General features: G+C 46.1%; 1 protein-coding gene and 1 pseudogene across 2 annotated transcripts in view; both read left to right on the top strand.

The window, feature by feature from the left end:
- Positions 1–1,003: 1,003 nt before the first annotated feature.
- Positions 1,004–1,424, top strand: LOC110742705 (annotated as a pseudogene). Its single transcript, XR_002520719.1, has one exon. The product of XR_002520719.1 is annotated as a 60S ribosomal protein L7a pseudogene (transcript).
- Positions 1,425–13,184: 11,760 nt separating this feature from the next.
- The window catches only part of FKBP9 (FKBP prolyl isomerase 9), a 50,753-nt gene continuing 46,755 nt past the window's right edge, over positions 13,185–17,182 (top strand). The window contains exon 1 of the mRNA XM_021935223.2: positions 13,185–13,603. Within this exon, the coding sequence (XP_021790915.1) occupies positions 13,383–13,603 (221 nt within the window). The 5' untranslated portion in view covers positions 13,185–13,382. The remainder of the gene's footprint in view (positions 13,604–17,182) is intronic.

The following is a 17,182-nucleotide window of genomic DNA, read 5'->3' on the forward strand; positions in this document are numbered from 1 at the left end:
AAAAAAAGAAAAAGAAATGCATTACTCACATTTTGAAACTTTTGGGGAGAGCAGATCAGGTGCCTAAGCCAGTCCAAAAATGGCTTTGACAAAGCAAAAGCAAGTGGCCCTGGGATTACTGCAGTTAGGGGTGGAACCTGGGTGAGCATTCCTGCACAAGGACCCAGGCTTTGTGTGGCTTGAACTTCCCCCTACAGTGCCAAGAGAAGGAGTGCATGCACTTTCTATCGGCTAACTTACCTGTGGGTAAGAGGGAATCGTGGAAGTGGAGCTTGAAAGTTTTCAGTCGTAGAACACCAAAAATGCAGTCAGGTTCGTTATAATATGGGGTCACATCTTAAATCCCACCCAGTTTTCTGATACCAAGAGATTCAATGCAATAATATACCATCCATTAACCAATGGATGGTTATGGAATTCTTTCTCTGGTGATTATAACTTTAAAGCATTTTTTTTAACCCATCATCCTTTAGTTTATGCCTGTTTAATCTGGTAGGATGTGCAGGCACAGTCCATTTCCAGAGAGAGAGAGTAAAGTGATTGTTAGCCAACCATAAACACATACGGAGGCACCCTTCACTTTGTACTGTGGCACCTAGCCCACACAAGTGAGGAACGCTTCTGTTTGTACTCTCTCGCTGTCGTATTATCCTGTCCATGAGCCCCTCGGTTTGCTTTTTATTTTGTTCTTCTGCCCCTCCTAAGATACTAGATTCATTCTTGAGACCAGCCAGGCAGCCTTGGTGTTGACCCACTAGCGGTGGGGCAGCTGCACCTGATCCTTAGCCTGTGTTACTGGACAGGTGTCAAATCTTTAAAGTAAAAACAAAATCCTAAACCCTGGCTGGGCCTGGTGCCTCATGCCTATAAGGCTAGCAATTTGAAAGGTTGAAGTGGAAGGATCTCTTGAGCCCAGGAGTTGGAGACCAGCCTAGGCAACATAGTGAGATCTTATCTCTACTAAAAATTTTTTTTTTAATTAGCTGGGTATTAACTTTGAAATTTACTGCTTTTGGTCAAAATCCACTCTTCAGCTAATGCTTTCTTCCAGCTGGTTGTCTTCTTGCCTGCTCTGTGTTGTAAAATGAGAGTCCCTTACTGCATTATCAAGGGGAAGGCAAGACTGGGACGTCTAGTCCACCGGAAGACCTGCTCCACTGTCGCCTTCACATAGGTGAACTCAGAAGACAAAGGCGCTTTGGCTAAGCTGGTGGACGCTATCAGGACCAATTACAACGACAAACACGATGAGATCCGCTATCACTGGGGCGGCAACGTCCTGGGTCCCAAGTCTGTGGCTCGCATCGCCAAGCTTCAAAAGGCAAAGGCTAAAGAACTTGCCACTAAACTGGGTTAAATGTACACTGTTGAGTTTTTTGTACATAAAAATAATTAAAATAATACAAATTTTACTTCAAAAAAAATTAGCTGGGTATGGTGGTGCACGCCTCTAGTCCCTGCTTCTTCTGAGGCTGAGGTGGGAAGATCACTTGAGCCCAGGAGGTTTGAGGCTGCAGTGAGCCATGATCACACCACTGCACTACAGCCTGGACAACAGAGTGAGACCTTGTCTAAAAAAAAAAAATCCCAACCCCCTTCAAGTAACTGAACAGACCCCATATTGGCCAAGTGGACCCCAGAGTAACTTTGAAAACTAAGTTCTTGGCTGGGCATGGTGACTCACACCTGGAATTCCAGCATTTTCAGAGGCCAAGGCAGGAGGATCTCTTGAGGCCAGGAATTCAAGACCAGCCTGGGAAACACAGTGAGACCTCATCTTTACAAAAAAAATTTAAAAATTAGCTGGGCTGACCGGGTGTGGTGGCTCACACCTGTAACCTCAGCACTTTGGGAGGCTGAGGAGGGTGGATCACAACGTCAAGAGATCGAGACCATCCTGGCCAACACGGTGAAACCCCATCTTTACTAAAAATACAAAAATTAGTCAGGCGTGGTGGCACATGCCTGTAGTCCCAGCTACTCGGGAGGCTGAGGCAGGAGAATCGCTTGAACCCGGGAGGTGGAGGTTGCAGTGAGCTGAGATCGCATCACTGCACTCCAGCCAGGTGACAGCAAGACTGTCTCAAAAAAAAAAAAAAAAAAAAAAAATTAGCTGGGCTTGGTGGTGCACACCTGTGTCCCAGCTGTTTGGGAGACTGAGGTGGGAAGATTACTTGAGCCTGAGAGGTCAGTTCTGCAGTGAGCCATGATTATGCCACTGCACTCCAGCCTGGGCAGACAGGGTGGGGATCAGGCACACTTCCTTATATGCCCTCCCTCACTAACTATGATTAACCTTTCTTCCCTATGGACTTAGAAGAAACCAGCTCTTTCAAAAGATTCCACCACTGATGTCAACCAATGGGGATGCTGCCCTTTCTTTTTTGACCTGGTAAAGGGGCCAGTAGGGGTTTCTTTTACTTTTTGAGATGGAGTCTGGCTCTGTTGCCCAGGCTGGAGCACAGTGTCAGGATCTCCAGCTCACTGCAAGCTCCGCCTCCCGGGTTCATGCATTCTCCTGCCTCAGCCTCGGTAGCTGGTACTGCAAGAGCACCACCTCAGCCAGCTGGTTTGTATTTTTTTTAGTAGAGAGGGGTTTCTGCGTGTTAGCCAAGGATGGTCTCGATCTCCTGACCTGCGTGATCTCTGCCCGTCCTGCCTCCCAAAGTGCTGGGATTACAGGCTTGAGCCACCATGCCCGGCCAAGACCCAGTAGGGTTTTCACCTCCTCTGCTTCACATTTGGACATCAGAGGGCCAAAAACCCCACCTTCAGATCATGCCATCCTGGCCATTTTTTTGTTCACGGAACCCATGAAGGGGCATGATGCTCAGTGTTTCTCCTTTCATAAATATTCATGGCTCCTCCTATAGCTTAGTGAATATGTATATTTTGCCACACTGTCCAGCATACATTCCTGTTCCCTTTGCCCCTCCCTTGAAGTGTCTGTTTCTGGCTTCTGGCAGGAGGCTGTGCTTCACAGCCTGTCAGAATGGCCACCTGCAGGCTGCAACCCTTTCTGAGAAATAAAGTTCTCCTTTCCAGATTTATGAACCGCCTCATTCTTCAGTTGACAATGTATAGCAATGAAAAGATGGATGAAGACATAGATAGTGGTGGCTCATGCCTGTAATCCCAGCACTTTGGGAGGCCAAGGTTTCAGGATTGCTTGAGCCCAGGAGTTCAAGACCAGCCTGGGCAACATAATGAGACACCATCTCTACAAAAAATGCAAAAATTAGCTGAGCATGGTGGCACGCACCTGTAGTCCCAGCTACCTGGGATGCTGAGGTGGGAGGATCACTTGAGCCCAGGAAGTCACAGCTGCAGTGAGCCATGATCGCACCACTGCACTCCAGCCTGAGCAACAGTGTGAGACCCTGTTTTAAATTTTTTTATTTTTATTTATTTATTTTTAAAGACATAGGTAGCTAGAGTAATACAGAGATGAAAGGGAGATTATTCACACACGCGTCTTAAAATAGAAATTACTAAATTTTATTTTACTTAAAGTTAACAGAAAATGACATATTTGTGAAATTAAATGAATTTTTTTTACTACTAGAGATATTAATTCCCAAAAGAGTCATTTAACACTAAGAAAAATGATTATGGTTACAAAAACTACTAAATGGGCATATTTCACAGCACACACATAGACATATGCACGCAGCTACACACACACAACTCTAAGAGTGATTCTGTGTTTTCTAGGGGAGAAAATATAATTTATTTTCTTTCCCTCATAGGTTCTTCGTTGAAACAGCCTCCTAAAAATAAAAGTAGGCAGAAGTTTGGCTGGGTGCTGTGGCTCATGCCTGTAATCCCAGCAATTTGGGAGGCCGAGATGGGTGAATCACCTGAGGTCAGGAGTTTGAGACCAGCCTGGACAACATGGTGAAACCCCATCTCTACTAAAAATACAAATAGTAGCCAGGTGTGGTGGCCTGTAAGTCCAGCTGCTCAAGAGGCTGAGGCAGGAAAATCTCTTGAACCTGGGAGGCAGAGGTTGCAGTGAACCAAGATCGTGCCACTGCACTACAGACTGGGCAACAGAGCAAGACTCCATCTCAAAAAAAAAAAAAAGTTTATTAAGTCATTGCTGTACCCATCACACAGGAAAGGATTCTGAGTTCAAATGGATTTTTTTCTCAAGGCAGTGGCTTAGGGGCCTTGCTTAAATAGTATTTTAACAAAGACTCATAAATCCTATAGTGACAAGAGAGCATCTTCAGGTTTCCAAAAGGTAGGAAAATGTCAGAAGGTAAATCTATGGGAAGAGTAAAGTCTCTGGCGCTTTTGTCTATGAGCTTATAAGCAAACCCTGCAAAAGCCTGTCTTTAGGCGGGAAAGGCAGAGAGGAGGCAGGAAGACCTTTTGTCTTTGTAAATTGCCGTCCTGCCATCAGGCAAGCAGGGGGAAGGGTAGAATGTCCCCTGCCCTTTAATCTTCAGCTCTACAATCCCTAGTATATTACGGAGGAATATTTTGGTTTCTTTCAGTTTTAACCACATATTTCCACTTTTAAAGCATCCATTGACATCCTGGTACACAGTAAAACTTTCTCTTTGGTAGACTGCTGCAGAAATCCAATTCCAAGAATGTCTGTGAGGACTTCATCACTGTTACACTCTCTCCCACTGCTCCCTTTTGCTGCCCTCTTTATTATTATTGCTTAGAATTCTTCTTCTTTTTTGGCTTATGGCTCTGATGTGGCTGGAAGGTGCACGGTCTTAGAAGAGGAAAAGGATAGCTTGGGATTTAAGCCTCATAAGGCCAGTATCATACATATTGTATTAGTCCGTTCTCATGCTGCTATGAAGAAATACCCGAGACTGGGCAATTTATAAAGGAAAGAAGTTTAATTGACTCACAGTTCCACAGGGCTAGGGAGGCCTCGGGAAACTTACAGTCATGGGAGAAGGGGAAGCAAACATGTCCTTCTTCACATGGCAGCAGCAAGGAGAAGTGCTGAGCAATGGGGGGAAAGCCCCTTATAAAACCATCAGATCTGGTGAGAATTCACTCACTATCATGAGAACAGCATGCAGGTAACAACCCTCATGATTCGATTACATCCCACTGGGTCCCTCCCACCACACGTGGGGATTGTGGGAATTACAATTCAAGATGAGATTTGGGTGGGGACACAGCCAAAGTGTATCACCAAACCATATCATATTTAGCAGGTTTGAGGGAAAAGCTATACATATTTATAAGGGGATTGGGTAAACACATATGTCACATACATCCCACATTTACTTTGAGACCAAGTTTTTGCATTAAAAAGAGATGGAATTTGGCTCTTTACAATAAAAAGTGAACTACAGGATATACAGACAGTTTGTGCAAATCCTCTATAAGCTGCTGAAACTGGCCAAAGGCCTGCAGTAGCTTATCAGAAAAGAATGTTTGTGAGGCCCGTCCTCTGTCCAATCAGAGTTGTAGTGGTCTGGGTTGTAAATCAGAATTGATAGCTCCTATTGTTAGGGAGTTTAGCCAAAGGAATTTAGACATTTGCCATGCCAGTCAGGCCCTGAACCTACTCTGCCCGTAGGTAACTTCATTTCCTGAAGCTTTGAGTGCAACATAGTTGATAAAGCAGTGTCTATTTTGGTCTCTCAGATCACAAACTTTCTTTTTCTTTTTTTCTTTTTTCTTTTTTTTTGAGACAGAGTCTCACTCTGTCGCCCAGGCTGGAGTGCCGTGGCATGATCTATGCTTACTGCAAACTCGGCCTCCTGAATTCAAGTGATTTTCCTGACTCAGCCTCCCAAGTGGCTGGGATTACAGGTGCATGCCACCATGCCTGGCTAACTTCTTTGTATTTTTAGTAGAGACAGGTTTCACCATGTTGCCCAGGCTGGTCTCCAACTCCTGACCTCAAGGGATCCACCCGCCTTGGCCTCCCATAGTGCTGGGATTACAGGCCTGAGCCACCACACCCGGCTTCAGATCATATTTTCTTTCATGCCATTAATTTTTCAGCCTTGTTTAGTCTGTTTCTTGTTGCATCTAATTAATTTATTACATTTGTAATGTGGAGAAATATGAGTCAGTACAAAGAAGTAAGAAAGTAAGAAAAAGTAAAAATCAAAACCAAAAAAAGCAGAACAAAGAGAAAGTCCAAAATGGTGACTATCCTCTGTTTGTGTAGAAAAGACTGTGAATTAGGGCACACCTCCGTAAGAGAAGTCACAGGGAGCCACATCTACCCACCCATATTTATGTCCTTTGACTTGCTTTTTTCTTCTTCTGTGTTTATTCCTCTCCGCAAGTAAGTCACTGCACTCAAGAGAGAGACCGTTGGATGGGAGGGAGGAACAGGTGGTGTTCCTCTGGTGATCTTGGACATCAGATTATTTTTTTGCAACCTACAAAACTGTAAAGTGAAGTTTTGGCAGTTCCTCAGAAAGTTACCAGTAGAGTTTCGTATGCTCCAGAAATTCCATTCCTAGATAGTGTCAGTGCTTTTTTTTTTTTTTTTTTTTTTTTAGTTGGAGTCTAGCTCTGTTGCTCAGGCTGGAGTGCAGCAGCAGGATCTTGGCTCACTGTAACCTCACGTCTCGGGTTCTAGCAATTCTCCTGCCTCAGCATCCCAAGTAGCTGAGACTGCAGGTGTGTGCCACCACAGCTGTCTAATTTTTGTATTTTTAGTAGAGACGGGGTTTCACCATGTTGGCCAGGCCGGTCTCAAACTCCTGATCTCAGGTGATCTGCCAGCCTTGGCCTCCCAAAGTGTTGGGATTACAGGAGTGAGCCACTGTGCCCGGCCACATCTGGTGTTTTTACATTTTGTGGACATTTGTGTAAAAAAAAAAATTGAGTAGGAAAATTTGTGGAGCCAGAGATAGTGTCTTGTGCCTGTAGTCCCAGCTATTCAAGAGGCTGAGGCAGGAGGATTGCTTGAGCCCAGCAGTTTAAGACCAGCCTGGGTGATACAGTGAGACCCTGTCTCTAAAAAAAAAAAAAAAGGGAAAAAAACTCATCAAAATATACAGTTAAGATCTATGCATTTCACTTTAAAATTATACCTCAATTTTTTAAAAAAGTAAAAGAAAAAAAAATGGTCCATATTTTCAGCCAAGGTCAAGAAAGATCTGCCTTTGTTTCAGCTCTCATACTGTAAACAAGTGTGCTTTTTGCAGTATATTTAGTGCCATGTTTTTTGCATTTTTTTGCTTTTTATTGGTGATTTTGCTCTTCTTAGTGGCCCTAAGCATAGCGCTGAAGGGCTGTCTTGTGTTCTTAAGTACAAGCAAACCCTGATGATAAGAAAAAATATGTGTTAGATAAGCTTCACTCAGGCCTGAGAGCAGCTAGCCTAAATAAACTTTTTTTTTTTTTTTTTGAGACGGAGTCTGGCTCTGTCGCCCATGCTGGAGCGCAGTGGCACGATCTCGGCTCACTTCAAGCTCCACCTCCCAGGTTCACGCCATTCTCCTGCCTCAGCCTCCAGAGTAACTGGGACTACAGGCGCCCGCCACCACGTCCGGCTAATTTTTTGTATTTTTAGTAGAGACGGGGTTTCACCGTGTTAGCCAGGATGGTTTCGATCTCCCGACCTCGTGATCTGTCCGCCTCCCTCCCAAAGTGCCCGTGGTGGCGGGTGCCTGTAGTCCCAGCTACTCCGGAGGCTGAGGCAGGAGAATGGCGTGAACCCGGGAGGCGGAGCTTGCGGTGAGCCGAGATAGCGCCACTGCACTCCAGCCTGGGCGACGAGGGAGACTCCTCTCAAAAAACAAACAAACAAACAAAAAAGTTCATGCATCTCTTTAAATGCTGTAACAATGTATAGATCCACTGTGAGTATGTGAGATAATCCATTTTCCCTGTTCCTTAGTAACAATATGTCTTATAGTTATTTTTTAATCTTACTAACTTCAGAAGTAAAAAAAAAAGTACTTCATTATCTTAATTTTCTTTTCTTTTTTTTGAGGAAAATGGAGACCTTTTATTTTCTGAGAAACAATCTATAGATTGGGGAGATACAGCCTTTGGTACAAGTGAAAGTACACTCTATTTTCTTTTCTTTTTTGTTTTTGAGACTTGCTCTGTCGCCCAGGCTTGGGTGCAGTGGTATGATTTGGACTCACTGTCACCTCCACCTCCCAGGTTCAAGTGATTCTCCTGCCTCAGCCTCCCCAGTGGCCGGGATTACAGGCGTGTACTATCACACCCAGCTAATTTTTGTATTTTTAGTAGAGACAGGGTTTCACCATGTTGGTCAGGCTGGTCTCAAACTCCTAACCTCAGGTGATTCACCTGCCTCAGCCTCCCAAAGTGCTGGGATTACAGGTGTGAGCCACCGTGACCAGTGTATTTTATTTTCTTGATTACTAGTGAGGGTGAATATATTTATTTGTATTTCCTCTTTTCTGAATTCTTCACCTGTGTATTCTGACTTCAGTTTTGTTGTACTGCTGCATAATATACCACCCCAAAGTTTAAAAACAACAATCTAACATGCTTACAAAATTCTGTGGGTCAGGAATTTTGGCAGGATATAGCAGGCAAGGCTTTGTCTGCTACATGATTTTTACTGCTCAAATGGCTGGGCTGACTTGAACACAGGGCAGATGGCTAATCCAGGGGCTGCTTTACTCACATTTTTGCTGCCTATGCTGGGATGGCTGAGTCATGGGCTCAGGTGTAACTATCAATCACAGAGTCCACATGTGACCTCTCCAGCATGAAGGGCTCTTGGTAGTGGGACTTCTTACAGGGATCAGGACTTAAGGGGCAAGTGTTCCAGTGAACCGGGTGGAAACAACATGGTCTTTTATGATCTAGCCCAGAAGTCACGGCCCATCATTTAGGTTGTAGTCTATTGGTCAGCACTGCTGTGGGCCTATCCAGATTCAACAGGATAATCATAAACTCCACTTCTCAATGGGAGGAGCCTCAAAGAATTTCAGGCCAACACAGATGGGATGTTCACTTATGCTTACACATTTGTTTTGTCATATATTTGCAAGGGTTTTTTTGGTTTTGGTTTTGTTTTTTTTTGAGACAGAGTCTCACTCTGTCACCCAGGCTGGAGTGCAGTGGTGCTATCTTAGCTCACTGCAACCTCATCCGCCGGGTTTAAGCGATTCTCCTGCCTCAGCCTCCCAAGTAGCTGGGATTACAGGCGCCTGCCACTACACCCAGCTAATTTTTGTATTTTTAGTAGAGATGGGGTTTCACCATCTTGGCCAGGCCAGTCATGAACTCCTGACCTTGTGATCCACCCACGTCGGCCTCCCAAAATTCTGGGATTACAGGCGTGAGCCACCATGCCCGGCTGTAAGTTTTTTTTTTTTTTTTTTTGAGATGGAGTCTTGCTCTGTCGCCAGGCTGGAGTGCAGTGGCACGATCTCAGTTCACTGCAAGCTCCACCTCCCAGGTTCACGCCATTCTTCTGCCTCAGCCTTCTGAGTAGCTGGGACTACAGGCGCCCGCTACCACGCCCAGCTAATTTTTGTATTTTTAGTAGAGACGGGGTTTCACTGTGTTAGCTAGGACGGTCTCAATCTCTTGACTTCGTGATCCACCCGCCTCAGCCTCCCGAAGTGCTGGGATTACAGGCGTGAGCCACTGAGCCTGGCCAAGTATTTTTTCAAATTATCATTTCTCTTTAAAAATTTCTGACATTTTTTAATAACAAGATTTTTTTTTTTCTTTTTTGAGACAGTCTTGGTATGTTGCCCAGGCTGGACTTGAACTTCGGGCTCAAGAGATCCTCCACCTCAGGCTCTCAAGTAATTAGGACTACAGTCTCCTGGCTCCTGCCACCATGAGCAGATGTTCGTTTTTATTTTATTTTACATATATTTTTAAACAGGTTCTCACTCTGTCACCTAGGCTGGAGTGCAGTGGTGGGATCACAATTCATTGCAGCCTACATCTTCTAGGTTGAAGGTGATCTTCTCACCTCAGCCTCCGAAGTAGCTGAATGGGGACTATAGGTGCAGGCCACCCTGCTCCACCTTTTTTTTTTTTTGAGACAAGGTCTCTCTCTGTCACCCAGGCCGATTATGCAGTGGTGCAATCATGGCTCACTGCAGCCTCAACATCCAGGGCTCAAGCGATCCTCCAACATCAGCTTCCAAATAGCTGCGACTACAGGCACACACCACCACATCTGGTTAATTTTTGTTTGGTTTTTGTTTTTCTTTTTGAGACAGGGTGTCACTCTGTTGCCCAGGCTGGAGTACAGTTTTTTTTTTTTTTTTCTGTAAAGTAGTGATTATGACCTTATACAGAGTTGTCATGAAGATTGGACTTCTTGGCATCTAGTTTAAGTGATCAAGTTTCAAATCCCAAGTCTTTACAATTAATATGTATTGTATGTTTAGCATCTGAGCCTAGAAACTAATTCAGCACCAAGATATTTCCCCAAATTGCCATAAGAGGTCAGTAGGCAAGATAAGTATAATCTGTTTTATAGTCAAGGGTGGAAGTAAGAAGTCACCTGACTTGCCTGAAGCCACAGAGACATAAGTGAAGCAAAGACTGGACTAAAGTACATGTATAGTGAATGAACTGAATGTCTGAATTCATGCCAATAAAATGTATAACAATTTTTATTATCAATGATTATATACTTCAAAATCAAGATGTTGTTTGACAATACAAAGATGACGTGCAAAAGTACTTTTTGGTGATCAATGCCATTAATAGACTACAATCAGAATGTTTTTGTCTTTTTTTTTTTTTTTTTGAGATAGAGTTTTGCTCTGTTGTCCCTGCTGGAGTGCAATTGTGCAATCTTGGTTCAGTGCAACCTATGCCTCTGGGGTTCAAGCAATTCTCCTGCCTCAGCCTCCGGAGTAGCTGGGATTATAGGCATGCAACACCACACCCGGCTAATTTTTGTACTTTTAGTAGAGACGGGGTTTCGCCAGGTTGTCCAGGCTGGTCTCAAACTCCTGAGGTAAAGCAATCTGCCCCCCTTGGCCTCCCAAAGTGCTGGGATTACAGGGGTGAGTAATTTTTGTATTTTTTTGTAGAGGTGAGGTTTTGCCATGTTGCCCAGGCTGGTCTCAAACTCCTGGGCTCAAGCAGTCCTCCTGCCTCAGCCTTCTAAAGTGCTAGGATTACAGGAGTGAGCCACCAGGCCCTCTGTTTGTTTTTAAAATCAGAGGTAGATGTTGAATTTTATCTCATGCTGTTTTGAGTCTATGGCCACATGATCTTAGAGCTTTTTTCCCCCTTCTTCTGTCCTATAATTTTTTTTTTTTGAGATGGAGTCTTGCTCTGTCGCCCAGGCTGGAGTGTAGTGGCCGGATCTCAGCTCACTGCAAGCTCCGCCTCCCGGGTTCACGCCATTCTCCTGCCTCAGCCTCCCAAGTAGCTGGGACTACAGGCGCCCGCCACCTCCCCTGGCTAGTTTTTTGTATTTTTATTGGAGATGGGGTTTCACCGTGTAAGCCAGGATGGTCTCGATCTCCTGACCTCGTGATCCACCCCTCTCGGCCTCCCAAAGTGCTGGGATTACAGGCTTGAGCCACCGCGCCCGGCCCTGTCCTATAATTTTATTAATAAGTGTTCTATTTCTAGAATAAGCTCTAAGATGAACAATGAACATTTTTCTTGTTGTTCGTGTAGTTTCTCACTCAATCCCTGAAACCTAATTGATTATAATAATCTTATAATTATTGTTTTATCTTCATCTTACAGAGAATACTGACATTTTGTTAATTTGCAGAAGCTCACCTAGGTAGTCCATGTAATGGTATATTTTTCCTTTAAAATACTGTTTTTTTATTTTTTACTTATTTTTTTGGAGCGGAGTCTCACTCTGTCTGGAGTGCAGTGGTGCGATCTTGGCTCACTGCAACCTTCAACTCCCAGGTTCCAGCGATTTTTATGCCTCAGTCTCCCAAGTAGCTGGGACTACAGGCTGTGCCACCACACGCTGCTAATTTTTGTATTTTTAGCAGAGAGAGGGTTTCACCATGTTGGTCAGGCTGGTCTTGAACTCCTGACCTCAGGTGATCCAACCACCTCGGCCTCCCAAAGTGCTGGGGTTACATGTGTGAGCCACTGCGCCTGGCCTAATATACTGTTGAATCCGATTTTATCACGTTTTATTCAGTATTTTTGCATTTATATTTATAAATTAGATCGTGCCCTGTTTTTTCAGTTTTATTTTTCCTTTTTGTTGCTCTCTCTGCCAGGTTTTGGTATCAGAATTGTGTTTGCTTCCACAACAAGTTGAAAAAGCGTTGATTTGCTTTCATTATTCCAAAATTTTAATAAATTATAACAACCAATTCCAAGTGCATCTGACTACTCTGATGGATTCCTGTGGCATCTGGGTCTCTATGATGAAGTCCTCCCTGGCATAGGCTCCTATATGGGAGCTTGGGGGACATCTGCAAGTATCAGCTCACACTACGGCCACTGATGGCTTGGGGGACCCTCACGGTGCCTTAAAACTCTTGCCTAGACAACTGTCACGGGAACCTCTCGCAATACATGCCTCCCTTTTCTTTTTTTTTTTTTTTTTTGAGATGGAGACTCGCACTGTCGTCAGGGCTGGTGTGCAGTGGCACGAGCTTGGCTCGCTGCAACCTCGCCTCCCAGGTTCAAGGGATTCTCCTGCCTCAGCCTCCCGAGTAGCTGAGACTACAGGCGCGCGCCACCACGCCTGGCTAATTTTTTTGTATTTTTCGTAGAGACAGGGTTTCATTGTGTTGGCCAGAATGGTCTCGATCTCCTGACCTCGTGATCCGCCTGCCTCGGCCTCCCAAAGCGTTGGGATTACAGGCGTAAGCCATCGCGCCCGGCCTCCCTTTTCCTTTAAGTAGGAAGAAAAAAAAAATCCCCAAGGATGGTTTCAGTCTCTTTCAAGGTAGATACCATACCTTTGTAACTAAGTTAAAAAAAAATAAAATCTAATTTTCCCTCCCTCTCCAAAGCAGCAAGGGGAAATTGGATCCACCGCCACGTAGGAGCCCCTCATGGCACCAAACCCGGTGTCTCCAGGGATGGGCGGAGACCAGCGGGTGGGCTTGGGCAGTACGCGCTTTTCTCTTCCGACTTTGGGCCAAAGCCTTGTCTGGAGATCACAGTGTCTCGCTCGGGGACACGCCCTCCCTAGGCCCAAACTGGGTCCCCATTTGGAGTTCCCAGCCCCCCTCCCCGCCGCGGCGCGCACATTCCCAAGGCCGGGCGGAGCAGGGCGCAGCAGGCCCGCCCTCGGCGCGCGGCCAGGCTGGGCTCCTCCCCTCGAGCTGTGGCCGGGGGGCGGGCGGCAGGGGAGAGGGGGTGGTGGCTGCAGCCCGGGGAGGGCCGGGAGACCGTTCCACGTTTGCAAACGCAGCCGCACGCCCAGGCCTACCCGTGCCGCCCGAGCTCCGCACTGCGTCCGCGCCACTCTCCTCGCCGCCCCGATGGCGTTCCGGGGCTGGAGGCCCCCGCCGCCACCGCTGCTCCTGCTGCTGCTCTGGGTGACCGGGCAGGCAGCGCCCGTGGCTGGCCTGGGCTCCGACGCGGAGCTGCAGATCGAGCGGCGCTTCGTGCCTGACGAGTGCCCGCGCACCGTGCGCAGCGGCGACTTTGTGCGCTACCACTACGTGGGGACGTTCCCCGACGGCCAGAAGTTCGACTCCAGGTACCGCGCCCTTGGCGCCCGGCGCGGCCTCCGCGGATGCGCGTCCCTCTCTCCCGACAGGCCTTTCCCTCCTGCCGGACCTCCCCTAGCTCCGCCCAGTGCATCCGCGCTCCTCCCTTCTTCCGCTGCCCAAATTCTCCCGGACCCCAGACCCTCCGCCGCCGGTGAGCCTCCCGGCCCTCATGTGTCGTAGGCCGCCCGCCTGGGACTGGACCCTTGGAAGACCATGAGCAGCGGGGTTGGGGCAGACCACGCCCTCCTTTTCCTCCAGCGCGTGGACACACGCAAAATCAGTGTAAAATAATCAGTGTAAGTGGGGGCCACGTTGCACAACTGGAACCCCAAGAGTGGGTGTTCGTGCCTGCCTCTCTTCTCCCTTTCCTGTCTTCTCCCTTTCCTGTCTTCTCCCTTTCCTGTTCCTTCCCTCCGCTCCCTTGGGAATCTAGTCAGATGGTGCTTCTCACACAAAACGATGATGACGAAGAGGCTAGCAGCCGCAAACATACAATGAGCTGTTAACAATGTGTAGATGTAATTGTAAGTACTTTCCATATTGTAGTGTACTCATTTAATTGTACAGCAGTCTTGTGAGGTAGGTACTATCACTACCCTCATTTTATCAGTAAGGTAACAAGCAACTGAGGCTACGAAGCGTATTGAAACAATGGAGTCAGATTGTTTAATCCAACTCCAGAAGTCTGTGCGCGCAGCTACCACTGCCCTTCCTTTCCGGCCATACAAAAAAACCTCTCTTGGGGCTGGGCGTGGTGACTCACGCCTGTAGTCCCAGCACTTTGGGAGGCCGAGGCGGGAGGATCGCTTGAGCCCAGGAGTTTGGGGCTGCAGTGAGCTATGATCGTGCCACTGCACTCCAGCCTGGGAGACAGACAGAGATCCCATCGCAAAACAAACACAACACAACACCTCTCCTGGGCGGGAGGTGGTCCAGGACCGTCACTCCGCGTTGCACCAGGCCCAGAGCTCCTTCTCTCAGCTCTGCCTCAGGATCACAGCACCGCTCTCCAGTTTCCCTCCAGTTTAGTTTCGGGTTTAACAGGCCTCTCTTCCTCCAGCACCAGGCTACTCCTCCCCAAGGCTTTTGTTACAAACCCTGGTCCGTGCCAGCACTTCCCTTCGTGAATCACTAGATCAGGCAGAGAGAGCTATTTGTTGAGCCCCTGCTATGTGCCCCAAGGCCTAGGGTCATTATGAATATTTTGTAGACTCTTGACTTTTTTGAAGTTCCAGACAATGAATATACAAAAGCTTTTCAGCATAGTATGTGGCACTAGCAAGTGCTTAGAAATGATCATTCTTACTACTGTTTTAGTTGCTTAAAAAAAAAAACAAGCTTTATTGAGATATAATGCCATACAATTTGCCCTTTTGGTGTGTACAATTCAATGTTTTTTAGTATATTCACAGAGTTATGCAAACATCACAACTAGCCAATTCCAGAACATTTTCATCATCCCCCGAAAAGAAATGCAGTCACTCCCCAACCCCAGTTAGACTGCCCTCCAGTCCCTTTCAACCACAAATCCACTTTATGTCTCTATGGATTTGCCTCTTCTAGACATTTCGTATAAATGGAATCATATAATTTGAGGTGCTTTGTATAATCCAGCTTCTTTCATGGTTCATCTATGTTGTAAAGTATATCAGTACTTCATTCCTTTTTGTGGCCGTATATGTAATATTCCATTGTGTCCATCAGTTGATGGACATTTGAATTGCTTACACTTTTTGGCTATCATGAATGATGATGTTATGAACATTCATATGCAAGGTTTTGTGTGGATGTACCTTTTCCTTGTTTTTGGATATACACTTAGGAGCTGGAATTGCTGCGTCCTATGGCAACTATGTTACAAACGTTTTGAAGAATAGCTAACCTGTTTCCCCACAATGGCTGTACCATTTTACATTCCCACCAGCAGTGTATGAAGGTTCATAGTTTTCCACCATCTCATCAACACTTATACTTGTCTTTTTTTTTGAGACAGAATTTCGCTCTTGTCACCCAGGCTAGAGTGCAATGGTGCGATCACAGCTCACTGCAATCTCCCTGCCTCCCAGGTTCAAGCAATTCTCCTGCCTCAGCCTCCTGAGTAGCTGGGATTACAGGTGCCTGCCACCACGCCCGGCTAATTTTTGTATTTTTAGTAGAGATGGGGTTTCGCCATGTTGGCCAGGCTGGTCTCGAACTCCTGACCTCAGGTGATCTGCCCACCTCAGTCTCCCAAAGTGCTGGGATTACAGGCGTGAGCCACTGCGCCTGGCCTGTCTGTCTTTGATTATAACCATTTAGTGGGTGTGAAATGATATCTCATTGTGGTTTTGATCTGCATTTCCCTAATGGCTAACGATGTTGAGCATCATGTGCTTATTGACCATTTGTGTATCTTCTTTCATGTGCTTCTTTCATAGGGAAGAATTTGTTGCTTGAGTTGATAGTAATTAATTTCAGTAGAACAAGTTGTCCTACTATCTAGAACATCTCTACAGTTGGCAGCCACTGTGAGGCAGTGTAGGGCAGTTTAAAGAGCATGGAGGAGCTACCATCCATTCATCAAACATTTTGCAGTGTCTATCCCTCAAGACAGAGACTAGTCCTAGTCTAGTATGTCTCTTCCCCATCTCTACCACTTACAGCCTAGGCTATTACAACGTAGTGTGATAAGTACAGTAAGATAGTAGCGCACACTCTGTCTCTCATAAAGTTCACACATAGTTCTTACCATGTGCCTTCACATATGTTAACTCATTTAATCTTAGAAGAATTCGTTTAACTTCACAAGACAGTGAGGTAGGTACCTCATTACAAATGAAGAAACTGAGGCTCAGGAAGTTCAAATGATTTGCCCAAGGAACCTGACTACTAAGTGGTTGAGCAGAGATTTGAACCCAGGTAGTTCATGGCCATAATCTGTGGTCTGTAGTCCACCCGCGTATGTGATAGAAGAAAGGTAAGTAGCTTTGAAAGCACAGAGAAGGCTTAACCATATGTTTGTGTGTCTGTGTCGGAGGAGAGGTTAGGATGGAATCCTGGGGTGGCAGGGATAAGACCCAAGGATGACTAAAATTCAGCAGGGAGGAGCTCAGGGGTGTGTCTGCAGACCCTTAAGGTCCAGGCTTGTCTTTTGATAAATATTATTATGTGCCTACCACATACCTTTTTGGGTATACAGAGTTGTAGATGCTCTAGCACAGTAGTGTTTAAACTGCATATACTTCCGAATCACGTTGAGAGCTTGTTATACGGTTTCCGAATCAGTAGCTCTGAGATAGGGCCTAAGGATTTGCTTTTCTGACAAGTTCCCAGCTGATGCTACTGGTCTGAGGACCACACCTTGAGAACCATTGCTCTAAAACAGGGGTGCTGCAATGGGACATCAATTTACAAAAATAAATAAATAAATAAAACATGGGTCCCTAACCCCTGGGCCGTGGACCTGTTGTGGTCTGTGGCCTGTTAGGAACGGGGCTACATAGGCAGAGGTGAACAGCAGGTTAGCGAGCAAAGCTTCATCTGTATTTACAGTCTCTCCCCATTGCTCACATCACCGCCTGAGCTCG

Source organism: Papio anubis, chromosome 4, assembly GCF_008728515.1.
Source record: "Papio anubis isolate 15944 chromosome 4, Panubis1.0, whole genome shotgun sequence".
NCBI lineage: Eukaryota > Metazoa > Chordata > Mammalia > Primates > Cercopithecidae > Papio > Papio anubis.